At 38.0% G+C, this 25,948-nt stretch overlaps 1 protein-coding gene across 1 annotated transcript; it reads left to right on the top strand.

Moving 5' to 3' along the window:
• The first annotated feature begins 5 nt into the window (after positions 1 to 5).
• On the top strand, positions 6 to 25,731 carry PSMD12 (proteasome 26S subunit, non-ATPase 12). Its single transcript, XM_043464264.1, has 11 exons — positions 6 to 204; positions 8,307 to 8,366; positions 8,454 to 8,582; positions 9,899 to 10,006; positions 11,683 to 11,787; positions 14,787 to 14,936; positions 15,020 to 15,154; positions 19,517 to 19,629; positions 20,271 to 20,445; positions 22,195 to 22,272; positions 23,199 to 25,731. The coding sequence occupies exons 1-11, from the start codon at positions 97 to 99 to the stop codon at positions 23,406 to 23,408; spliced, it is 1,371 nt and encodes a 456-aa protein (XP_043320199.1). The 5' UTR covers positions 6 to 96; the 3' UTR covers positions 23,409 to 25,731.
• The last annotated feature ends 217 nt before the right edge of the window (positions 25,732 to 25,948 follow it).

The following is a 25,948-nucleotide window of genomic DNA, read 5'->3' as shown; positions in this document are numbered from 1 at the left end:
GACTCACTGCCTGAGCGGGTGCGCCGGCGGCTTCCGGTGTGGGTGACGAGTGGTGGCCGAAGCAGGGGGACATCAAGGGACGCTCTGGCGGGGACCATGGCGGACGGCGGCTCGGAGCGGGCTGATGGGCGCATCGTCAAGATGGAGGTGGACTACAGCGCCACGGTGGATCAGCGACTGCCCGAGTGCGAGAAACTGGCCAAGGTGAGGGGAGGCCGGCTGGTTGTTGGCGGGCGCCAGGGGCTGAGTCACGGCGCCAAGCTTGCTTAGGCCTCAGGGGGCCTCCGGGCTGGAGCGCGCATCCCGCTGTTGTCTGTCCGGCCCGAGTTAGGCCTGCATAAGCAGGACATCCCAGGTCTACCCGACCAGGGAGACCCCGCAGCCGGAGTACCGTAGTACTTCCAGCTTCCCAGACCCTCCCCAGGACAGATGGTCACTTCATTCCCGTAGAAGTTGGGGCTCCAGTAGTATTTTTTTTTTTTTTTTTTGCCTTTTCGTGGATGCCGTTTCAAGTTTTCTTTAGTAGTTCTTCAGGGTTTAAGGCGGCTTCAGCATTCACGTAGATCAAAGAGTTTCGTTCTGTTGCTCTTGCCGAATCAGTTTCTCTTGTTAAGTTGCGGACGGATCGTGACGATGTGCTTGGTCTTTGGCCAGGAGAAGGGACGGGAAAGTGATAGTACGAAGGGGATTAATACAAGACCCCTGTCCTTAAGGAGTTCGTGTATACAACGAATTAGACGAGTCGCGCATGCTAGTGAGTGTTACTGAAAAACAGAAGGAAATTGTTCGCTCTTACTGGTGATTTAAAGAAGGCTTTTTCAGAGAAGCTGACGTTTGTATTAGGTCTTGAAGAATGAGTAATATTGGAATGGGGAGGAGTCATCCTAGGAGCGGGTACTTTGCGAGTAAAGACAAATAGGCACAAAAGTACAGAATAACATGATTAGCGGAGGTCTTGAACTGTAGTTTAGCCCAACTGCTTATCTCCCATGAAATAGAAATTTTACTTCAAGCATTTATCATGTCCCCACTGTTGTGTGTCAGGCAACTTTGTGTATGTGTGTAAAGAAACCAAGACTCAGAGTTGTCGTCGATGGTTACAGTTAGTAATAGGTAGAACCAGGGATTTAAACCTAGGTTTGCCTGACTAGGGTTTGGATGGTTGTTACATCAGTTCCATTATAGGAGGTTGTTAAGGATTATGCTCAGGCCTCCTTAAATTCTTTGATCAATCTAGCCACAATCATTTATCGCAGTTCATCTGGGATGCATTCACTAATAGAGTTGTTTTTGTCTATTATGGAGCTTTCTATCTAAGTACATTAAAACAGAATAAATTCAGGGGCAGGAGGAGTGTCAAATAATACTTCACCGTTAGTTTTTAGAAAGAACCCTTTTAATGCTTCCCTTATTCTCAAAAAAAGAATGTGGTGGGGCTTTAGAAAAGTCAGGGATAGAAAAAGATGATGAAGTTGATAGGCCTGTATTTCTTAGGTTCAGTACCCTAAGCGGAAGGGAACCATAAATTCATCTTTGAGCTTTCTAGCTGCTAGTGTAAAGAAACATCACCAGTTACATAGAGGTTGGAAAACTCAAGACACCTCCAGAGCCGGGCAGATAATCGCTGACATTTATTGAGTGCTTTCTGCAGTGCCAGCCACTCTTCTAAGTGTTTGTTTACACGTATTAACTCATTTGATCCTCACCATAGCCCTGTGAGGTCCACATTATTATCATTAGTATTTCACAGACAGGAAAACAGTCTAGGGGAAGTTAAGTCACACGCTCCAAAGTCATACCAATAGTAAAATGATGGATCCAGGATACAGACCCAGGCACACTGACTCTGGAGTTTCTGCTCCCACTGAGCTGTCCTGCCCAGTGAGCAAAGTGTAGTGAAAAGCTGGACTTCTGAGCACCTGCTCCGGGAAAGGGGACAGGAACTCTGCACCTTAGGTTCAGCTTTGCCAATGGAGAATGAAGGCCAGGCCTTGTCAGCTCTTCTTATTTGTGGGAGTGACCAGGAATATGGGTTTTTGTATGAATTGCCTCTATATTTAGAAACTGGACACTAAACTGTTTTGAAGCACTGTTTGAGGCAATACCACGTAGATCAGACAAAACACATGTTCAGTCCAGAGTCAGCCCCGGAACCACCTTTTTGGAATTAATAGATTGGTAATGTCCATAAAGAAGAAGCTAACTGTTCTAAAGGAGTGCAGCTATTCCTAGAACTGAGACGAGGGTGAAAGGAAACCTTCCCCTTACCAGTCTCTTCTGATAGCCTACTGTGTGCAAGACCCAGTCAGTGCTAGACATTGTGGAGAGTATAAAGATGAGTGGATAAAACGCTTGCTCTCAAATCACTTACAGGCCAGTAAGAAAAGAATAATAATGTTGCTGCTACAGTTGTTCTAATGGTCAGTGTATGGCATTTATTTACAACATTGTGGTTATGTTCAAGATAGTTGAATAGATTTGCAAATTCAAATGCCAGCTGATTTTTTTAAGGTATCAAGTAGATGATGGAAATGTTTGAAGCAGGGAATATTGGGACATGTTAAACTTACAAAATTAGAGCCATTTTGGTTTTTCTTTTAAGCCACTGTGCCTGTTGAACACAACAAGGTGTAGATATGAATTTTCTTTGTGGGGAGGTGGGGTAGGGGAAGAGGGCTGGGGCATGGAGGGTAGGGTTTTTTTTAATACACCACAGTTTTCAACTTTTGGATTAGATAGTTGTCTTAGTTTTTTTTAGAGTATGTTTCTCTGTTTTGCTTTTTAGTCATCATTTTATATTATTTTCTAAGCATTCTGCTAATCATGAAAAAATACTTAAAGCGTTGCATTTCTGCATTGGAATGCATGGACTATTTTAGCATACATTCTTTAATATAGTTTTGCTTATTTATATATTTTTTTTGCTGTGCTGGGTCTTCGTTGCTGTGCGGGTTTTTCTTTCAGTTACATAGAGCAGCGGCTACTCTCTAGCTGCAGTGTGCCGACTTCTCATTGCGGTGGCTCTCTTGTTGCCCAGCATGGGCTCTAGAGCCCATGGGCTTCAGTGGTTGCAGCTCCCGGGCTCTAGAGCACAGAGAATCGGCCCATCGGCTTAGCTGCTCTGCGGCATGTGGGATCTTCCCAGATCAGGGATCGAAGCCATGTCTGCTGCATTGGCAGGTGGATTCTTGACCACAGAGCCATCAGGGAAGCCCTAGCATACATTCTTTTGTTTTTTGTTTTGAACCCATCAGTAAAGCTGAAGGGGGACTTCCCTGCTGGTCCAGTGGTTAACATTTCACCTTCCAATGCAGAGGGTGCAGGTTTGATCCCTGGTCGGGGAGCTAAGATCACATATGCCCTATGGCCAAGAAACCAGGACATAAACAACATAAGCAGTATTGTAACACATTCAATAAAGACTTAAAAAAAACAACTGAAGGAAATTTTGTTATCTTCACTTCTGGGAAAACTAAGATTCGGGTAGATTCAGCGGTTATCCATGGTCTAGAGAGGTCTCCTGGCAACAGTTAACAAGTGTTCTTTTTGCTATGTCCCATGGCTTCTTTAAGAGACTTTATCACTTCTGTGTTTAAGACATTTTATAAATATGAAAGACAATTTAAGATAAAAAATTATGTGTGTAGAGAATAAGAATGTATCAGGTGCGAAAACCACATATAGCAAAAGCCTTCAAAAGTCCAACTGGAGTCTAAACCCAGGTGGTAAAATTACCAAATCTAGGCCTTTTGTATCTCTTACAGTTATGACCTAGTACAGTTCTCTTTCTGTGTCCTAACACTCACCTAGCAAGTAACAACAGTAACTAATAATGTTAGCTGTCATGGTGATGGTAACATACATACATTCGAACATACATATGGTATGTAGGTTCCAGGCATATCTTCATAGGTATTGCTTTAATCCTTACACTGACCCTCTGCGGTAGGAACTGTTATTACGCTCATATCATTGAAGAGAAAATTGAGGGTCAGAGAGGTAAGTGTCTTGCCTGAAGTAAGACAGTGGTAGATCTGGAATTTCAACTCAAGCAGACTGGCTGCAGAGCCTGCCCGGGTTTTTTGTTTGTTTTTGTTTTGGCCACTCAGGATCTTAGTTCCCCTGGATTGAACCCCCGTCCCCTGCAGTGGAAGCATGGAATCTTAACCACTGGACTGCCAGGGAAGTCCCTGCAGAGCCTGTTTTAAAAATTACATTCTACTGCTTCTGTGATTGGTGTTTGAGGACCCTGTATCAGATTGGTGAGATAATAAAAGTGACATTAGTTTGTGATAATCGTTGATGTGTCACTTTTGCATTCAGGACTTAAAAATTAGTCTGGGAGGGCCTTTTCTGAACTATAGAGATATAGTGGTTAACAGTTCTGACATGCAGAAAGTTCCCCTCCTACCCCGCCCCCACTGCTGCTTTTGGATTACCATGTATTTGACACATGGTTATTAAATGGCAACCCACTCCAGTCTTCTTGCCTGGAGAATCCCAGGGACGGAGGAGCTTGATAGGCTACAGTCCATGGGTCGCAAAGAGTCGGACACGACTGAGTGACTTCAAGACGAGATTTAGGGATTATTTGCATTCTTAAATCAAATATATCCTTTGTTTCTCCCTCCACCTAATGTCTTTTCATTTCTTTTGGTCACCTGCAACTTCTTCTCATGGTTAATACTAAAAATAAAGAGGAGGTGAAATGTGAAACAGTTTACTTGATTGTCAATGACTTGGACAAAAGACCCCTTCGAGATAGGTCATTTAAAAGTATTGGATTGGCATTACACTTAAGTTATTTGTGGTTAACATTTTATTAGCCTTTTCTTATTTAGGTTGTTTAAGGAGTCATTAAAAGATCGGGTCATTTAGGAGTTAAAGGACACAAACGTATGGAACATACAGATCCCCAACATGTATTGATATTGAACAAACTCCTTAGTCATTTACCTCACTGACAAGGATTATTTTAATAAGGAAAAGGATTCATAAGAGTCACATGTTCTAACAAGTTGGTTTTGGTAGCTCTAAACCATCTTGTTCTTCGGAGTTGAAAGGCAGCATCTAGGAGGTAGGATTGCAAGGATGACGTGTGAATAGACAGGAAAAGAAGGAGGAAGATGTTTAACCATAGGATTGAACATGGAAGATTGGGTGAAAAGTGGGATGGTTTGAGAATTGGGAGTTGCATTTAATGAAATTGATGATAGTGTCCCTCAGCACTGAATTGTCAGCTATATAATTTGTCACATTCTACTTACTGTAACAGTAAGAATCAGGAATTGTAAGCCAAGATCAAATGAATAGTTCACGTCAACGTCAGTTCATTCGACACATGCTATGTGCAAGTTGGTGCAAGGGATACCATCAAACAAGGGTATATGTGTCCAACTCTTTAAGACCCCTGGGACTGTAGCCTGCCAGGCTCCTCTGTCCATGGGATTTTCCAGACTGGAGTGGGTTGCCATTTGCTTCTCCAGGGGATTTTCCCGACCCAGGGATTGAACGTGAGTTTCCCGTGTTTCCTGCATTGGCAGGCAAATTCTTTACCACTGAGCCACCTGGGAAGCCCCAATCAGACAGGTGTTAGCCACTTTGTTGTGTCTGACTCTTTTCAGCCCCCATAGAGTATAGCCCACCAGGCTCCTCTGTCCATGGAATTCTCCAGGCAAGAATACTGGAGTGGGTTGCGATTTCCTTCCCCAGGGGATCTTCCCAACCCAGGAATCGAACCCAGATAAGGTCTAGCCCTAAAGGGACTTAAGAACACTTTGGAGACATGCTTACTAATAACTGTGGTACAAGGTGTGAAGGGATGCACCGGCATACCTACAGAAACACCACTGCAAGTGTGGGCAGGTGCAGAGCACTGAGTCAAGTGGTGAACAGTATAGACAGAGCCCCTGCTCCTACTGAGCACATTCTAGTGAAGTTAGAAAGACGGTGAGCATTAAGATGGAAAAGACTTTGGGGTTATCAGCTGAAAAAAATGCACAACCTTTCAGTTGAGAATTATGTCTTTAATTTGGGGCATTACTGAGGACTGTCGCCCAGGAAAGCAGCCACTCAGATATCTCTGAGAGCCTGTTCCAAAAAGATAAGGGAGGAGCCAGAATGTATAGGAGTTTTGGCTGGGGAAAAAAAGAAAATCAAACATGTAGTCGAACATCAGATGATTATTGCTAATCACAAAAAACAGACAGCTCAAGTTAATGATTTTAGAGTTCTTCTCTGTAGGGGAAGATGCAGGAATCTGAGCTTATTGAAATCATTCTTTTGATATGTTATCTTAATTATCTAGGGCCAGTATCCTTTAGTTCAGGTAGGTGCTGGTCTTTGTCCACAGAGTCATTGCAGACCGGAAAGTCAGTGGGCTGGAGTGTTAAAGAGGGTGCTGAGTGACTACTGACTAGAGCGCACTCTCCAAGAGTGCCCTTCTGAGAAGGGGACAGTGACATTTCATGTTTCATTGATACCGGTAGACCCCAGCCCTGGAGTGGTGTGTGATTCCTTCCTATATATGGTATAGTTCTTTAAAACCCGTATTTCTGAATTAAAATACCACATATAGTCAATTATATTCTGTGGATCACAGTCATGTGACTAATAGTAATTACAAAAGCGACAAGAGGGTACCATTAGTAAACAGTATTTTGCATTTTAGCTATTCTTGCACTGTTTTGTTGCCGGATAGTAACCATTTCCCTGTGGAAACTACAGTTGACCCTTGAACAACACAGGTTTAGATTCTTTGATTTTTATGATTTATTAGCCTTTAGCTTTGAAGAATTTATAGCCCTGTTCTTTGTTCTTCTGCTCTGATGGACAGAAGCATTTAGCCAGCATTTATTGTGTACAATAAATGTACATGAGCCTAAGCAGCTTTCAGAACTGGTGTTCCCGTTTTCAGATTGAATTAATAAATTCATACAGTGGCTATACAGTACATTTTGTGTGCTGCATGGAAAATTCATATGGAAAATATGGAAACAATATTTTGAAAAGTTTAAACATTATTTGTGCCCTTAATTCAGAAGTTGTTTAGTTTCTTTCATCAGTAAAAGAGTAGTACTCCGGCTTCCCTGGTGGCTTAGAGGTAAATCTGCCAATGCAGGAGATGTGGTTTCCATCCCTGATCCAGGAAGATCCCACATTCCGCAGAGCAACTAAGCCAGTGGACCACACGCCTTGAGCCTGTGCTTTAGAGCCTGGGAACCACGTGCCACAGCTACTGAAGTTCGGGCACTGTAGAGCCCGTGGCCAAGACAGAAGCCAGGGCGGGGAGAAGCCTGCCGCCACGAGGGGAGAGCCTGCGCAGCAGCCAAGGCCCGGCACAGCCCGTGAAAGGGAAACGGGCCAGGACTCACGTGTCGTCTGTGAGTGTCACAGCCAATAAAAGGAAAACGGGCCAGGACTCACGTGTCATCTATGAGTGTCCTTAACATAAAAATAAATTCCCTTCACGGTTAGAAAAGCAGTTACAAATGAAGCCCTCCTCATTACTTCTAGTTTATTCAGTGTCATTAATACCATTACCGTAAATAAATCCAGTCTTTGTGCTGTGGGTTGGTTTTGTTTTTATCAAAATGTGTGTTTCCTAATATGATGGCTTATTTTAGTCCTCGTGTATTTTTATCTAGGTTTATGTTACTTGAATTTTGTTATTCTCGTTTCTTCTTGTCTGCCCCAGGGAGAGTGTTTTGTTTTTACATGTGAGGTGGAGGTTGCTGTTGGCCCAAGACTGGGTATAGCACGCATGGGGAATCTCTGGTGGGCTTCGTTACTTTACTTCTAAAGTCACTGAAAACTTAAACCAGGGTTTCCTATCTTTTTACCACCAAATATCCTTTTTACTTCTCAGAGCTCCATGTTTTAAAATATTTTTGATGAATTTAAGGCACAGGTGGCTGCCAGTTAAGAGTCTCTGTTCAGAACAAGATAAACAGGTGTTACCACTCTGATGTGATGAATTAGAATCCAAAACAAAGACTTGATGTTTTTCTTGGGTGTTAAATCATTGGTTTGCTAGATTCCATTTCTCCTAGGCATTTAGAAATGTTAAAAATAGCTTGTGGGCCCCAGGTTGGGAACCACTGACTTCCGGAATCCTCTAGAGAAGCAGGCTGTATCATGAAAGTGAGAAAAGGACACACAGTTGTGCAGGTGGTCTCTCTGCTCTAAGATAGACTTTACTGTTTAAATTTTGTCTTTACTGTTTCAGAAACGCCTCATGTTAGACTAAATTATTTGGCTTTGTGTTGGTGGTGGTGTTTTTATTGTTCATTTACCTCTTGTTTTAGGAAGGAAGACTTCAAGAAGTCATTGAAACCCTTCTCTCTTTGGAAAAACAGACCCGAACTGTGAGTAGATTGTAATGAAAACCTCAGTTGCCATTAATTTCACTTGACACTGTTCCATTAACTTTCAGTGTATTTTCATTCTCACAGGCTTCTGATATGGTGTCCACATCCCGTATCTTGGTCGCAATAGTGAAGATGTGCTATGAGGCTAAAGAATGGGATTTACTTAATGAAAATATTATGCTTTTGTCAAAAAGACGGAGTCAGTTAAAACAAGTGAGTTCATGATTTATCGAAAACAAATACATTCAAATTTGAATAAGGACTTTCAGAAAAAGAAAACCTTTCTACGAATCTGTTTTAAATCTAACGATGTTAAGTCAACATTACAACATTTAAGAGAGTTTTAAAAAATTCTGTCCTTGTTCTCATGACAACTGCTTTTATTTTTTTTTCTTCTAGTCTTTATGTAGTTGCATATTTTTACAAAATTGCTTTGAGAGTGTTGATGCAGCTTTCTTCTAGTTCTTTGTAGCACCTTCATAGTTGTTATTTTAAATGGCTGTGTTATAATCCATCAAGTTGATTAATTATAATTTACTTAATCATGTCTTTTATTTAGACAGTTAATGTTTATGTTACTTTTGAGGCAAGATACTTTGTTTCCTTTTCTGCTATCTTTAAATATGCTGAATATAACAACATTTTCCTGGTGACAAGAGTCCTGATTATTATTATCAATGACTATGCTGTGCCATTTAGAATCTAGATTAGGGGTTGGCAAACTATGGACCAAGGACCAAATTCTCCATGCCACCTTTGTAAATAAGTTTTGGGGGCCAGAGCCACACCCATCTGTCATGTATCTGTGGCAAGACAGAGCAGAATTGTTGCTACAGAGACCCTTTGGCCCACAAAGTCTAAATACTTACTGTGTAAATATTTATAAAAATATACAGAAGAGGTTAGCTGACCCCTGACCTAGATCGTGGATGGTCAGAGCTGCAGACAGTCCAGTCCAGCCGGCTTTGTTGCCTGCCTGGGAACTGTGGGCAGGAGATGCTACGCTTCTCAGTGTCACACTTTATTGGGGTGAGCATGGCTGGCTGTGGCTCCTTCTCTCCATCCAGGTGATGGAACTGTCGTTTTATCTTCTGCTTCCGCCACGGACTTTTTCATGGCTTTGTTGCTATCACGGCTACTGTTAAATTGTGCTTTTCTCTTTCCCACACCTTTAGTCTGTTGCCACTTCTTCCATACTTTTCTTCTTGGCTGCAAGAAAACTAACTAGCTAGCCTTCTGGTAGACATTGCCAGACATGCCTCTCTCACCTGTCCTTTTGTGTGATCAGCTGTTGTAAAGGGGGCTAAAGTCTTTGCGACTGAGGTTTTCCTATCCTTTATTGATTTGTTACTGAGTATTCAGTATTCTTAGCTAAGGGAGGTTTTTTTGTTTTTTGTTTTTGTATATAGGCATTTCAGTATATAGTTTCTTGGGAGACCGAATTTGACTACAGCACTTCCATAAATAAAATATTTCCTTTTCCTGTGTGAGGAATGAATTTAACTTGTGAATGAATTTTATTATTTTAGGCTGTTGCAAAAATGGTTCAACAGTGCTGTACTTACGTTGAAGAAATCACAGACCTTCCCATCAAACTTCGATTAATTGATACTCTACGAATGGTTACAGAAGGAAAGGTGAGTTTTCTATTAGTATAACTCACAGTGAGATAAGTACTCTTACCTGTAATCAGAGATACTTATGTATTTAAACATTTTATTTAAGTACATATGTATGTATTTTTGAGATGAAATATACCAAATGTCATTACCATAATTTAACCCATATCTTTGTACATCCAGTGTCTTCCCATATGCCAGTGAATATAAATAGTGACAGTCTTAGTATATCCAGATTTTTCTAGAAATTAGTCATCTTACCCCAGTTTTTCATTTGCTAATATTAAACATAAGGTTATTTCTTCATGTCACCTAGATCTGCTTGAGAAATCTTTGTTTGGTATAGCTGAGGTTTCCTAGAGTGTTGCAGTGTGAGATTAGTTTTCAAAATTTCACTCTTTTCAAAATGTATTTGTATTTTTTTGATGCCTTCCCCCCACCTCCCCAGCCTAGTCTGTGTTTCTCTAAAAAGGGCAAGTAGGAAATGGTGACTGTGGTAGATACATTTCTTTCTAGGTAGATTTTTGTGGTTTGAAGACAAAAACTTAGTTTTATATCTAACTTATTACCTCTCTGACAGTTGAGTTCATTAAATATTTATTGATCACCTGACTGTATTGTGTGAGGTCCAAAATGGGCAGGACACTATTTTTAATGTCAAAAGAAGTCAGTCATAGAAACAGTTACTGTGCTGGGCATGACAGTAGCAGGGTGTTCCTGCAGCACAGAGGTGACGATTGACCGGCTGAGGACCTCAGGAAAGCCTCAAAGAGTTGATGGTGGCTCACCTGGCTTTTTAAGAATGAATACTAATTCTGGGACTTCCGTGGCATCCAGTGGTTAAGACTCCATGCTTCCACTGCAGGGGGCACAGGTTCAGTCCCTTGTCGGGGAACTAAGATCATCCCACACACTGTGAATGGCATCCAAAAAAGAATGAATACAAGTTCTGCTGGGCCAGGATGTAGGGAGGAGGGCATTTTAGATATAGGGGAAGTTATATGCAGAGATAGCAAGTGAGAAATGCTTAACACATTTAGGAAACTCTAAGCATTTTGTTACCATTTGAGATAAGGTTTTGGGAGTGAGTGGGGAAAGGGCTTGTTGCAGAGAAAAGGCTAAGCAAGTCAACAAGCACAAGCATGAAAATTAGTGCCCTAGACTCTGTTAGGCTATAGTTATATTTTTAATCTTCACTTGTTGGAAATTATAAACCAAACATTTCATATAGCTATGAAAAATGCTAGTAACTTTTAACAGTGTACAAGGTCAGATATTTTTAGAGAAAGTAGCCTTGCATTTAAACAGAAATCAGAATGAGAGTATTGGTTGAATTACAGTTACTGGACTGCCTTTGCTCTTTGCAGAGTGTTATTTTTCAAATAATCAATTCTTTTAAAGGTGCTTTCTGTGGCTGTGCCATTCTGTGGCACTGTCTTTGCTGTTTGGCCCTGTTATTTGTTAAGCACAGTGATTTCCTACTTATGTTCTCAAATGAAAGCTGCAAAATATGGATAATGTTTTATAGAGATGTCTTCTTTAAAATTATGTGAGTGTAAAATGTTTGTATGAGGAAGATAAGTGCATGACAGCTGCAAGAGAAATACCTTGTTTGATGATAGCTCAGTTCTGCCTTTTCAATTTTAACATGTTTCTGTAGGAATTTGGATAATATGAATTTCTTGTATTTTTAGATTTATGTTGAAATTGAGCGTGCTCGGCTTACAAAAACATTAGCCACAATAAAAGAGCAAAATGGTGATGTCAAAGAGGCAGCCTCCATTTTACAAGAGTTACAGGTAAGGAGCTGCATTTTAGGGTATGTAAAATTTTCCATTCAATCAGCAGTATTTCCTTATAATTGCTTTTTTGGGCACCTTATTGCTTTTTTCTGAACCACCAAGATTAAGAGTGAGTAACTGTTTAAAAAGTTTTGAAGAAAAGTAAGATCGACAAATTAGTCTTAACTTTATGCTATTATTTGAACATTTTAATTCTCTTTCGAACTTAAATCAGTAATTCATGTACATCTATCTGTGCCTTAGGAATTTATTGTTAATCATTGGCCTCATTTTTAATGAATATCTGATTGGTGGTCAGTTTCTAGGCTACTGAGTCAAAGGAGTTAAGTAACTATAGTCACTGTCCAGAAGTGGTTGAGTTTTGAATTCACACTAATTCTGTTTGACTTAAAGTTGCCCACCCCCCCACAACACACCTTTTTCTTTTCAATTAAAAGACTTTATTTTTTAAAGCAGTTTTAGGTTCACAGCAAAACTGAGTGGGAAATTCAGAGATTCCCCATGTATCCACTGCCTCACACCACACACAACCTCTGCTACTATCAGCATCCTAAATCAGAGTGGTACCTTAGTTAGAGTCATTGACCCTGCGTTGATAGATCATTATCACCCAGAGTGCCTAGTTTTACATTAGGATTTACTCTTGGTGTTGTACACTCTATAGATTTGACAGACATAATGACATGTCTCCACCATCGTATCGATAGTATACAGAATAGTTTCACTGCTCGGGAAAATCCTCTGGCTCTGCCTATTTATCCCTTCCTTTCCCTCACCCTTGGCAACAACTGATCTTTTTATTCTCCCCATAGTTTTGTCTTCAAACTCTATTTTCCAAGCAGGAGAATTATATGCCTCATGATTCAGCATCCCTTGTGAAGTATTCGTGCCCAAAAAATTAATATACAAAGGTTTAACTACCAGTTTTAAAGGTATACCAGGGATAGAGGAGCCAGTTAACCACAGGAACACATTCCACAAACTTCAGACTCTAGGGAACTATAGGATGATTGACTTGATTTCTTCAATGAGTTAATTGCAAGGAAAAAAGAGACATAAGAAACATATCTACAGATTATAAAGTATGAGCCTTATTTGGATTCTTAGTTGATTAAAAAATGAGACTATTGTAGAGTGACTATAAATTTAATGATACAAAGAATTTTTATGTAAGAATTTTTTTTAAGGTTTATCTTTTATTTATTTATTTTTTCATTTATTTTTATTAGTTGGAGGCTAATTACTTTACAATATTGTAGTGGCTTTTGCCATACATTGACATGAATCAGCCATGGATTTACATATGTTCCCCATCCCGACCCCCCCTCCCTAAGGTTTATCTTTTAGAGATACCATATTGAAATATTTATTTGTAATGTCTTGTCTGAGATTTGCTTCAAAGTAATTGACACACAGAGAGAGTGAGTGAAGATGTATAAATGAAACATTAATGGTTCACTGTGTGTGTGTGTGTTTATTTTCCTTAAGAAATTGCAAAGGAGAATTAGTGTATGTAGAGTGCTTAGCACAGTAAATGTTGAATAACTATTTTTAAAATTTACAAAGGAGAAGCAATGAAATGAAAAATTTTTAGACCAAATTATAATAATAACAATAGCCTTACTTCAGTCTACTTTGTAAAAGTGTCATTCTAGATTTCATAAATCATTTATAGTGTATGTGTGCTAGATATTATATTAGGAACTTTTTCATAGTACTTGATATAATTGATTCTCTTGAATAGTGTATATCTACTTCTGCATCCATAAGGGGTCACATCAGACTTGTTATCTGAATTTTAAAAAGACTGATGCCTCTTTTTTATGTAATAGTTTCAACTATTATATAGTTAGCTTACAACTGACATCTTTTTCATATTTAGAATTGTCATTTCTTCATTAGCCATTAGAAAAATGCAAATTAAAACAATGATAAGATACCACTACATGCCTATTCAGTTCAGTTCAGTTGCAGAGTTGTGTGCGACTCTTTGCAACCCCATGGACTGCAGCACGCCAGGCCTCCCTGTCCATCACCAACTCCCTGAGTTTACTCAAACTCATGTCCATTGAGTCGGTGATGCCATCCAACCATCCCATCCTTTGTCGTCCCCTTCTCCTCCCACCTTCAATCTTTCCCAGCGTCAGGGTCTATTAGAATAGCTAAAATTTTTTAAAAACTGACAGTACCAAGAGCTGGTGGCGATGCAAAGCAGTTGGAACTCAAAGATTGCTGATAGGATTGAAAAATGGTGCAGTCTCTCTGGAAAACAGGGTGGAGGTTCCTTATAAAGTTAAACTTATGTTTATTGTATAACCTAGCAAACCCATCCTTGGGTACCCAAGAGAAAGAAAAACTTATGTTCAGAAAACTCTTTCACTAATGTTCAGAGTAGCTTTATTTATGATAGGCAAAAGATGGAATCAGCCCAGATGTTTTTCAGCAGGGGAACAGGTAAAACTGGGGTTCATCTGTGCAGTGGAATACTACTTAGTCATAGAAAGGAATGAACTGTTTGATTTACACAACAGCTTGAATGAATCTTATTTAAAGCATTATGCTGAATAAACAAAGATAGTCTCAAAAGGCTGCATCTTTGACATTCCTGAAAGGACAACTCTGTAGTGTTGGAGGACAGATCATTGGTTGTCAGGGGTTGAGTAGGGGCAGTGTGTGACTGAAGGGGGCACATCAGTTATTCAGGTGACAGAAGTTTTCTAGGTTTTGACTGTAATGGTGACTGCAGAAATCTGTACATGTATTAAAATTTATAGAACTTTACACCAAGAGGAAAACATCCATTTTACCATATAATAATTTTTTTAAAATTGTAATTTCCTGAAGGAAACTAGCTTTTTATATCACCATCAGCATTCTCCCAATATGCATGAAGTTTCTTATTTATCAAGTGTGAATTTTTAATGTCTATCTAACTTTGTTGCAATTGTAAACTATTACTAAACATTATAAACTTACTTGGGGATTTACTCTGGTAGGTGGAAACCTATGGGTCAATGGAAAAGAAAGAGCGAGTGGAGTTTATTTTGGAGCAAATGCGGCTCTGCCTAGCAGTGAAGGATTACATTCGTACACAAATCATCAGCAAAAAAATTAACACCAAATTTTTCCAGGAAGAAAATACAGAGGTAAGCCTATCTCTTACTTTAAGTTTACTTTGAAAATGTTTGGGGAAGAAACCCATAAACCCCATTTTGTCAATATTTTACAGAAATTAAAGTTGAAATACTATAACTTAATGATTCAACTGGATCAACATGAAGGATCTTATTTGTCTATTTGTAAGCACTACAGAGCAATCTATGATACACCCTGTATACAGGCAGAAAGTGAAAAGTGGCAACAGGTAAGAATATATTCTTTTTTTTCTTTAAAGATAGAGTCTTAAACTTGATGTTGAAACTTATCAGGAAGAATTTGCATTTTTTATTTATTTTGAAATAATTTAACTTCAGTAATTACATGCAGTTGTGTGGTGCTGCTTTCTGTTCATTGTGTTGATAGTTCACTTTAACATTATTGATTCAGATGAATTGTGGCAATACTCTATTTATGACCTTTGAAGAAATGTAGGCTTACTATTTAAGACATGTATAGCAGTTACCTTCTAACTGAGGTCACAGATAAAGATCCAGCATTACTTTGGAAAATTATTTTGCAAAACTTGTGAATAGTGTACATGTGGATTCCACCTTTTTACTGCTAACTTGTTATGACTTTTTCTTTTATACATTTGTTTTAAAAAATGTTTGGGGGAGGGATAATTTAGGAGTATGAGATTAACAGATACAACCACTATATATAAAATAGATAAACAAGGATATATCATATAGCATAGGGAACTATATTCAATATCTCATAATAACCTACAATGGAAAGGAAACTGAAAAATAATATATATATAATACATATATGTATATGTAACTGAGTCTGCTCTGTAACTGAAATTGTGCTCAGGCGCTCAGTTATGTCCAACTCTGTGACCCCATGCATTGTATCCTGCTCGACTCCTCTGCCTGGATTTTCCAGGCAAGAATACTGGAGTGGGTTACCATTTCCTTCTCGAATACCTGAACCGAACACTAACTAGATCACTGTACTTCAATTAAAAAAAGAAAGAAAAAAAGCAACCCAGGTAGTAATTCACATTAGTAAAGATTCACTGTATTTGTGTTGTTTTTTTTTTTTTCATTTATTTTTATTAGTTGGAGGCTAATTACTTTACAGTATTGTAGTGGGTTTTGTCATACATTGACATGAATCAGCCATGGAGTTACATGTATTCCCCATCCCGAGCCCCCCTCCCACCTCCCTCTCCACCCGACTCCTCTGGGTCTTCCCAGTGCACCAGGCCCGAGCACGTGTCTCATGCATCCAACCTGGGCTGGTAATCTGTTTCACTATAGATAATATACATGTTTCGATGCTGTTCTCTCAAAACATCCCACCCTCGCCTTCTCCCACAGAGTTCAAAAGTCTGTTCTGTACATCTGTGTCTCTTTTTCTGTTTTGCATATAGGGTTCTTGTTACCATCTTTCTAAATTCCATATATATGTGTTAGTATGCTGTAATGTTCTTTATCTTTCTGGCTTCCTTCACTCTGTATAATGGGCTCCAGTTTCATCCATCTCATTAGAACTGATTCAAATGAATTCTTTTTAATGGCTGAGTAATATTCCATGGTGTATATGTACCACAGCTTCCTTATCCATTCATCTGCTGATGGGCATCTAGGTTGCTTCCATGTCCTGGCTATTATAAACAGTGCTGCGATGAACATTGGGGTGCACGTGTCTCTTTCAGATCTGGTTTCCTTGGTGTGTATGCCCAGAAAGTGGTAATTGCTGGGTCATACGGCAGTTCTATTTCCAGTTTTTAAGAAATCTCCACACTGTTCTCCATAGCGGCTGTACTAGTTTGCATTCCCACCAACAGTGTAAGAGGGTTCCCTTTTCTCCACACCCTCTCCAGCATTTATTGCTTGTAGACTTTTGGATAGCAGCCATCCTGACTGGCGTGTAATGGTACCTCATTGTGGTTTTGATTTGCATTTCTCTGATAATGAGTGATGTTGAGCATCTTTTCATGTGTTTGTTAGCCATCTGTATGTCTTCTTTGGAGAAATGTCTGTTTAGTTCTTTGGCCCATTTTTTGATTGGATCATTTATTTTTCTGGAATTGAGCTGCAGGAGTTGCTTGTATATTTTTGAGATTAATCCTTTGTTGCTTCATTTGCTATTATTTTCTCCCAATCTGAGGGCTGTCTTTTCACCTTACTTATTGTTTCCTTTGTATTGCAAAAGCTTTTAAGTTTCATTAGGTCCCATTTGTTTAGTTCTGCTTTTATTTCCAATATTCTGGGAGGTGGGTCATAGAGGATCCTGCTGTGATTCATGTCAGAGAGTGTTTTGCCTATGTTCTCCTCTAGGAGTTTTATAGTTTCCGTTCTTACATTTAGATCTTTAATCCATTTTGAGTTTATTTTTGTGTATGGTGTTAGAAAGTGTTCTAGTTTCATTCTTTTACAAGTGGTTGACCAGTTTTCCCATCACCACTTGTTAAAGAGGTTGTCTTTTTTCCATTGTATATCCTTGCCTCCTTTGTCAAAGATAAGGTGTCCATAAGTTCGTGGATTTATCTCTGGGCTTTCTATTCTGTTCCATTGATCTATATTTCTGTCTTTGTGCCAGTACCATACTGTCTTGATGACTGTGGCTTTGTAGTAGAGTCTGAAGTCAGGCAGGTTGATTCCTCCAGTTCCATTCTTCTTTCTCAAGATTACTTTGGCTATTCGAGGTTTTTTGTATTTCCATACAAATTGTGAAATTCTTTGGTCTAGTTCTGTGAAAAATACCGTTGGTAGCTTGATAGGGATTGCATTGAATCTATAGATTGCTTTGGGTAGAATAGCCATTTTGACAATATTGATTCTTCCAATCCATGAACACGGTATGTTTCTCCATTTTTCTGTTCTGTTTGTGTCCTCTTTGATTTCTTTCATCAGTGTTTTATAGTTTTCTATGTATAGGTCTTTGTTTCTTTAGGTAGATATACTCCTAAGTATTTTATTCTTTTTGTTGCAATGGTGAATGGTATTGTTTCCTTAATTTCTCTTTGTTTCTCTCATTGTTAGTGTATAGGAAATGCAAGGGATTTCTGTGTTGTTAATTTATATCCTACCAACTTTACTATATTCGTTGATTAGCTCTAGTAATTTCTGGTAGAGTCTTTAGGGTTTTCTATGTAGAGGATCATGTCATCTGCAACAGCGAGAGTTTCACTTCTTCTTTTCTATCTGGATTCCTTTTACTTCTTTTCTGCTCTGATTGCTGTGGCCAAAACTTCCAAAAACTATGTTGAATAGTAGTGGTGAGAGTGGGCACCTTGTCTTGTTCCTGATTTCAGGGGAAATGCTTTCAGTTTTTCACCATTGAGGGTAATGCTTGCTGTGGGTTTGTCATATATAGCTTTTATTATGTTGAGGTATGTTCCTTCTATTCCTGCTTTCTGGAGAGTTTTAATCATATATGGGTGTTGAATTTTGTCACAGGCTTTCTCTGCATCTATTGAGATAATCATATGGTTTTTATCTTTCAATTTGTTAATGTGGTATATTACATTTATTGATTTGTGGATATTTAAGAAGCCTTGCATTCCTGGGATAAAGCCCACTTGGTCATGGTGTATGATTTTTTTAATATGTTGTTGGATTCTGTTTGCTAGAATTTTGTTAAGGATTTTTGCATCTATGTTTATCAGTGATATTGGCCTGTAGTTTTCTTTTTTTGTGGCATCTTTGTCTGGTTTTGGAATTAGGGTGATGGTGGCCTCATAGAATGAGTTTGGAAGTTTACCTTCTTCTGCAATTTTCTGGAAGAGTTTGAGTAAGATAGGTGTTAGCTTTTCTCTAAGTTTTTGGTAGAATTCAGCTGTGAAGCCATCTGGTCCTGGGCTTTTGTTTGCTGGAAGATTTCTGATTACACTTTTGATTTCCTTGCTTGTGATGGGTCTGTTAAAAAAATCTTCTATTTCTTTCTGGTTCAGTTTTGGAAAGTTATACTTTTCTAAGAATTTGTCCATTTCTTCCAAGTTGTCCATTTTATTGGCATAGAGCTGCTGGTAGTAGTCTCTTATGATCCTTTGTATTTCAGTGTTGTCTGTTGTGATCTCTCCATTTTCATTTCTAATTTTGTTAATTTGGTTCTTCTCCCTTTGTTTCTTAATGAGTCTTGCTAATGGTTTGTCAATTTTGTTTATTTTTTCAAAAAACCAGCTTTTAGCTTTGTTGATTTTTGCTATGGTCTCTTTAGTTTCTTTTGCATTTATTTCTGCCCTAATTTTTAAGATTTCTTTCCTTCTACTAACCCTGGGGTTCTTCATTTCTTCCTTCTTTAATTGCTTTAGGTGTAGAGTTAGGTTATTTATTTGACTTTTTTCTTGTTTCTTGAGGTAGGCCTGTAATGCTATGAATCTTCCCCTTGGCACTGCTTTTACAGTGTGTATTTGTTTTATAATAGTTTTATGAAAGGTAAATATTACCAAAAAGCCCTATGAAAAGATCAATCTGATAAGATTTTTCCCCTAAGATTTTTGAATACACTATTAAAGATGAATATATAGTTATTCCATGAATTTTCACTTTCTGCCAGAGTTTTCATTTTGTTTCTAATCTTGCCTATATTCTGCTGCATTGTGCGACTTTTTTAGGCCCTGAAAAGTGTTGTCCTTTATGTTATCTTGGCTCCTTTTGACAATGAACAGTCAGACTTGGTTCACCGAATAAGCGGTGACAAGAAGTTAGAAGAAATCCCTAAATACAAGTAAGTACTTTTATAATTAGTATAGTATGTCTTAGTGGAAGTACCATTTTGAAAGACTGGTTAACCTAAATGTATGCTTCTTAATTGATTGCTGATAGATCATATTAGAGAATAAACAGAAAATAAAGTGGGTTTTTTTGTTGTTGTTAGGACTGCATTAGAAATTAACATAATGAGATTATAACATACTCCATTCTAAGCCACTTATCAAGAAGTAGTTTTATTTCAAGCTCACTTGAGCAGATCTTGTTTAATTAACTATTCAGTCAGTTTTATCATTAGTAAATGTTTGGGGCTTTGTGATTTTCAGAAGTACATGCTTCTGAAAATCTGTTATATAAAGCAGACATGGGCTTTATGCTCTTCATCTTTTAGCTGTTCCATTAGTAAGTTTACAGTCAGTTAGTCCAGTGACTGGCAAACATAATACAGGAGAGAACAGAATGATAAGTAGGAGAAGGCACTGTTCAGAATTACTGTGGAAAAAATGGTAGCAAAGTTAGTAAAATAAATAATAGTCACCTCGTGTCTTGTTCTACAAACAAAGCTTTCTAAAAATCATCTTTGATAGTTTAAAATTTGCTATTAGATGAAATGCAATCTTTACAGTTTTGGAATAGTAAGTTTTGTGTAATTTACAGGGATCTTTTAAAGCTTTTTACCACAATGGAGTTGATGCGCTGGTCCACACTTGTTGAAGACTATGGAATGGAATTAAGAAAAGGTTCTTTGGAGAGTCCTGCAACTGACGTTTTTGGTCATACAGAGGAAGGTGAAAAAAGGTGGAAAGACTTGAAAAACAGAGTTGTTGAACATGTAAGGATCTGGCATGTTGGAAATGACAATTTAGAAGCAAACTTTGGCAAATTTGAGCTTAAACTTATATTTCTCAAATGTTTCTTTTAGATGTTATATCTTTAATTCTTCAGGATTTTTTTTTCCCCTATGCCTAGTGTGGTAGTGATGTTAAGTTTGTTGTTCAGATGTTTATTGTCTTATTTCCCAAGCACATCAGAATTTATCTTACCCCTTGTCATTTTTTCCCCACCTCTTTTTAGCTTTTCAGAAAAGATCACTAGTGTTACCATGCTGCATTTTGAGAGGACCCCTCAAGAATACAAACTTTTATAGTATATAAACCAGAAGGAATTTCTTAAGAATGTGAGGGATGGATGGGGGTGGTTTCTCACTAGTACTGACTTGGTAGTTTTGGAAACAGGTAACATGTTTTAAACCCGACCTCTGGTATTCTTGGGTGTCACTACAAATTGAATTACGTAAACCTTCATTCACAGAACAAATGTGAGCCTTCTCTGTGCTACACTGGGACACATGGGAGAATAAGACATGGTCCCTACCTTTCAAATGTTTAAAAATACATCACAGTGGAAGAGGCATTTATAAATTATGTATTATGGTACAAGTATACATGGATGAGAGGGGAGCATAAGGAGAGAGTTGATTGGTTCCACCAGGTAGAATGGTCAAGCTGGACTTATAGGAATTGATGTGTGAGGTTAGATTTGTGAGAAGGGTATGTAGGTTCAGTAGGCAGATTGGGATAGTCTGAGGTGGGTCACAGAGGCAGCAGACCAGCCGGGGAACTTGGCGATCTCCAAGGAAAGGGCTCAGTGAGAAAGGACTTTGGAGATATGGAAAAGGTGTTGGTCATAACAAAGTTTGTACACCCAATAGTAAAAGCTGAGAGGATAATGACCAGCATGTATTTTATAGAGAATCCTCTGGGAATAAGTGTGAAGAGTGAATTTGGAAAGAGAAAAGACTGGAGATAAGAAGACTAGCTAAGTAAGAGGGGCTTTGTTGGCTTGAACTGAGTGGATGGAATGGAATTAACGATTTTAAAGCAGACAGACAATCGAATTTGGTCATAATGAAAGGATGAAGGAAAAGCAGGGAGTCTTGAGTGATCTTATTTTTCCTGAGAGGTTGGTGTTACCATCGACCCTGATTAGTGATGGGAGGAGGTGTGGCTGCTTCAAAGATGAGCTCATTTTTCTCCCCAGAACCCCATTTTTCCTTGTGAGTGCAGCTGCTTTGTTAGTAAGGTTAACATTAAGAATAACCAAAGGGCACCTCTAATTTTAGCACCACTTCCAGTGAAAATTGGGAAATTTAATTCAGGTTATCTTTATGTAGTATGATGATAGTATTTTGAGATGATCTTTTTAAAATTTTAGCTTTTTTTTTTTAAATTTTAGCCTTTTAAACATTTGTATCATAGTTAGAAAAACTTTAGATTCTTACATTTAGCAAAAATATTTTAGTACAGTTACAACTTTTAACAACTAATTTAGCTAAGCCTATATGTATTTAAAGAGTTGTCAAGTGTGCTCAGAATAACTTAAAAATAACCACAGAAGCCAAAATCTTGAAATATTTAGTTTTGTTGTTGACATTTAGAGCTGGTTTCATTCCAGTGGCAGACAGCAGCAAAATAAAAGCTCTGAGCCTTGACGTTTTAATTAAAGCTACTTGGATAGGAAAACAAACGAGCTTTTGGCCTTACTGACAACTGTGTCCTCCATACCTTTCTTCTTTCCTCAGAATATTAGAATAATGGCCAAGTATTACACACGGATAACAATGAAGAGGATGGCGCAGCTTCTGGATCTGTCTGTTGATGTAAGTAATACACACCATTGTTTGTGTAACCATTCATTTTGAAAATCAATTGACTTGTAAAAATTGAGTGAGCAAATCAACCTCATCTTATTACCTTATTTTAAGTTTATGTGATAGAAGCTTTCCCCAAGCTATCTTGAACACCAAAGAGTAGCCTAAATACCAAGTTATAGTTACGTGAATATTATACTAGTTAACATCCTTACTCAAATATGTTAGTTTTACACTGATTAATTTGAAGTTAAAGTATATATTTCTATAATAAATACATCTAAGTTCAAAAAGTGAACTGTAGAAATAAACCATATGAGGGAGACTTGACTGCAGTTCCCCTGGAAGGGTGCTAGGACATGTTAGGGGAATACTGTATTCGGGTCTGGGTTTCACGTTGGTAAAATGTACACCACCAAAGAGATAGGAGTTAGGCGAAGTGTATAGTCAACAGGAGGCATCCTGACAGTTTAACTGCAAACGAAGAACCTTGGAATAGTTTGGGTTAGAGGGCTTGATCCTTGGTTGGTTCATTAACTCTTCTCGTTTCTGGACAAGGGCACCAGAGGCCTTAGAAGTAAAGTGCCTTGTCCTTGGCTACCTAGTTAGCAAGTGGTAGAGCATATGTTCTAACCAGTATTTCTGGAAACAAGCTGTATAATACTGCTCTTGGTGGGAAACATTATAGAAGGTAGACCAAGTTGCTGTTGACAAAGGCTCTTGAACGGTACTCACAGTATTAAGTTTGTGGGGAGATTCAAACTGAGCCCTAGACTCTCAGTAAGGTAAGTACATTATTGCAGGAAATCAGTTTCTAACTATTAATAATGAATTTTAGCCCTGCATATTCTTGAATGAAGATATTAGAAAATACTTTCCTTAAATTTTATTGTCTAAATTATCATGTCTTAAACCAATTTGTCTTTCTCTTACAGGAGTCAGAGGCTTTTCTCTCAAATCTAGTAGTCAACAAGACCATCTTTGCTAAAGTAGACAGGTTGGCAGGAATTATCAACTTCCAGAGACCCAAGGATCCAAATAATTTATTAAATGACTGGTCTCAGAAACTGAACTCATTGATGTCTCTAGTTAACAAAACCACACACCTCATAGCCAAAGAGGAGATGATACATAATCTACAATAAGGGTCTCCATGCCCTTAGTGCTTTTAGAAAAGAGTTAAAATTGGAAGTCATTAAAAAAGAAAAAGACTTTTATGGTGTATATGTTGGGTTTTTTTTTTCTTTTCTATTCTCAGCTCTTTTGTCTAAAATTTAAAAGATAGTGAATATGTTTGAGGCCCCTTTTGACCTTTCAATACCTTGATTTCATTGTTAACTTTGCATTTGGTGCAGAAATACACATTTCATCATCTGAGTACTCAAAAAATTGTCATAACTTAAATATGTTTTTCTGTCATTTGAAACCTTTTTAGCTACTATTTGTTTTCATTCAGCTAGCAACCATAATTATTATAATAAAAGCAGTATATGCACGTTTACTTTCCATGGTTACCCGTGTTTCTAAACATTTTGTGGGATAGTGATTTAAATGTGTTTTTTTTAAATAAAATAAATTTTGTTGTAAAGCTATCGATTATTTAGTAGAATTTAAAAGTAACATAGAACCTGTAAGAACATTTGGGATAAAATTGTGATTTGTGAAGAATCTGTATTTTAGTATTGTGGCAGAAAGTCTCTAGATTGTGTACAGAGCTATCTGGTAGGCTGTAGACTCTTTTTTTATTTTTTTTGAGTCAAGCTGTTTGAATCGCAGTAGTTTTATTTCCCCTTTCCCTGACTTGGCCAGTTGCTGAACTAACTGTATTGACTAAGTTTAATACACAAAGTCATTTTTCTAACTTTGAACTTCCATGTCTAATTACCTCATCAGTGCTCCAATTTCATTCTCTCCTTATAGGAACTTTAGTTCCATTATATGCACACTAGGTAACAAGCTAAAATGCATTAAAAATGACCCAAAAAAAGAGACTTCAGGGCACCCTCTTGGCAAATGCTATAGTCTTGACACTTAAAAAAAAATTATTAAAAGTAGCTTTATTGTCAAACTTCTGAGATCACTTACTATGAGCAAATTTTAGAAGTTTTAAAATTTGATTTCAGAGAAAATGGGGGGGGGAAAGGTTAGGTTATTTAAAATGTATCTGAAGAAAGTAAAAGGTCTTTTTTTTTTCTTAATACAAGTGAAGAGGGGAGGGGAAAGACATTCTGGAAACAACAGTTTTCATAATTCATTTTCCATTTAATGGTCACTAAATTATTCTATTTCATGATCCCAGGACTGGGAACAATTGTAGAATCTTTATTATTTTTGTTGAGTCATTGTGAATAATAACGTAGTATTTTATTCTTTAGAAATTTAATGTATTGGCCACATTAATAACATTTGTTATCACAAGTAGCTTAGATGGTAAAGAATCTGCCTGCAGTGTGGGAGACCTGGGTTGGAAAGATCCCCTGGAGGAGGGCATGGCAACCCACCCCAGTATTCTTGCCTGGAGAATCCCATGGACAGAGTTGGACGCGACTGAGCGACTAAGCACAGCACACAACACATCTTTAAAAACTAACCAAAAATACGGCAAGCTCACAAACATTAGCACCAAGAATATAATTTTTAATTTTCTTTTGAATGGAAAGGATGGAAAATAAAATCATTTTGTATTGTTAATTTGTAAACTGAATTGGAACTAATTTGAATATGTTCTCACTAACTTCATCTTTCTAGGGACTCATTCCCTCGTATGTGCCAAACCTTGACTATTTGGCCAAATATGTTGCTATAAAGATCAAGTGCTCCTCTCCTTTTTTTTTTCATTTTAACATTCTCACCCTCAGACTAAGCTTTTTGTGTATTCTCATTTGGGGCCACTTGTAACTGTGCCCCAGTGACTAAATCCCACTTGATTTGGTTAACTGCTCATCCATGTTTTTGTTTTTTCTGTCCAAGCAAACAAGAATTACTACCACTTTCTTAGTGTTAAAAAGATCCATTAGCCTAAGGCAGTAAAATATCTGGGATGTTTAGAACCTAAAAATCCTGCCCCCCCCCCCCACCCTGCCCCCACCAATTTCTGACCTAAAGTTGCATGCATGAAAAGGATAGAACCACTTGGTTTGAATACTTGCCTTACTGTTTTCGTTAGGTTACTAACCAGCAGGAGAGGTAACAGGGACTTTTTTAAATGAAACACCTTTCACCCTTTTATTTCTATATAATTTATGCTTTCAATCATTTCTGTAATTATCTTCAATTTCCATATGCTTTTTTATTGAATCAAACATCTCTAAAATTGATACTGTTCCATTCTGTCTCTTACAAGTGCTAAATGTATGATAAAAGGACGTATTTTAAATTGTTTTCAGCTTCTGGATACAGCTGCAATAAAAGCACTAATTTGTGGTATTTAAGAAAACCTGGAGAATAAACTCATACTTTAAAAGATCATTTCTTTTTTCAATTCTTTTACTGTTTATAACAAAAAGCCACAGATAATTACCTTTTTTCTTTCAAAATCACGTTACCTCTCTAATCCTGCTTTTAAGCGATGAGAAGACATTTTGTACGTTGCAACTGGTTGGCTTTTCCCCCTGGATTCTTCCTGATTTGAGGTTGGTGACAGGCTGTATCTTAACTGTATTTTGACTAAGGGGTTTCTCACTTA

Source organism: Cervus canadensis, chromosome 1, assembly GCF_019320065.1.
Source record: "Cervus canadensis isolate Bull #8, Minnesota chromosome 1, ASM1932006v1, whole genome shotgun sequence".
Taxonomy (NCBI): Eukaryota; Metazoa; Chordata; class Mammalia; order Artiodactyla; family Cervidae; genus Cervus; species Cervus canadensis.
This window is presented reverse-complemented; position numbering and strand designations above follow the sequence as displayed.

What these genes read in the sequence shown, in the direction of transcription:
- PSMD12 (XM_043464264.1), top strand. Translation starts at nt 97, where the DNA reads ATGGCGGACGGCGGCTCGGAGCGGGCTGATGGGCGCATCGTCAAGATG. An exon ending in TCCAGGAAGAAAATACAGAG is followed by an intron (nt 14,937 to 15,019) that starts GTAAGCCTATCT and finishes AATATTTTACAG; the next exon opens with AAATTAAAGTTGAAATACTA. An exon ending in GAAGAAATCCCTAAATACAA is followed by an intron (nt 19,630 to 20,270) that starts GTAAGTACTTTT and finishes TGTAATTTACAG; the next exon opens with GGATCTTTTAAAGCTTTTTA.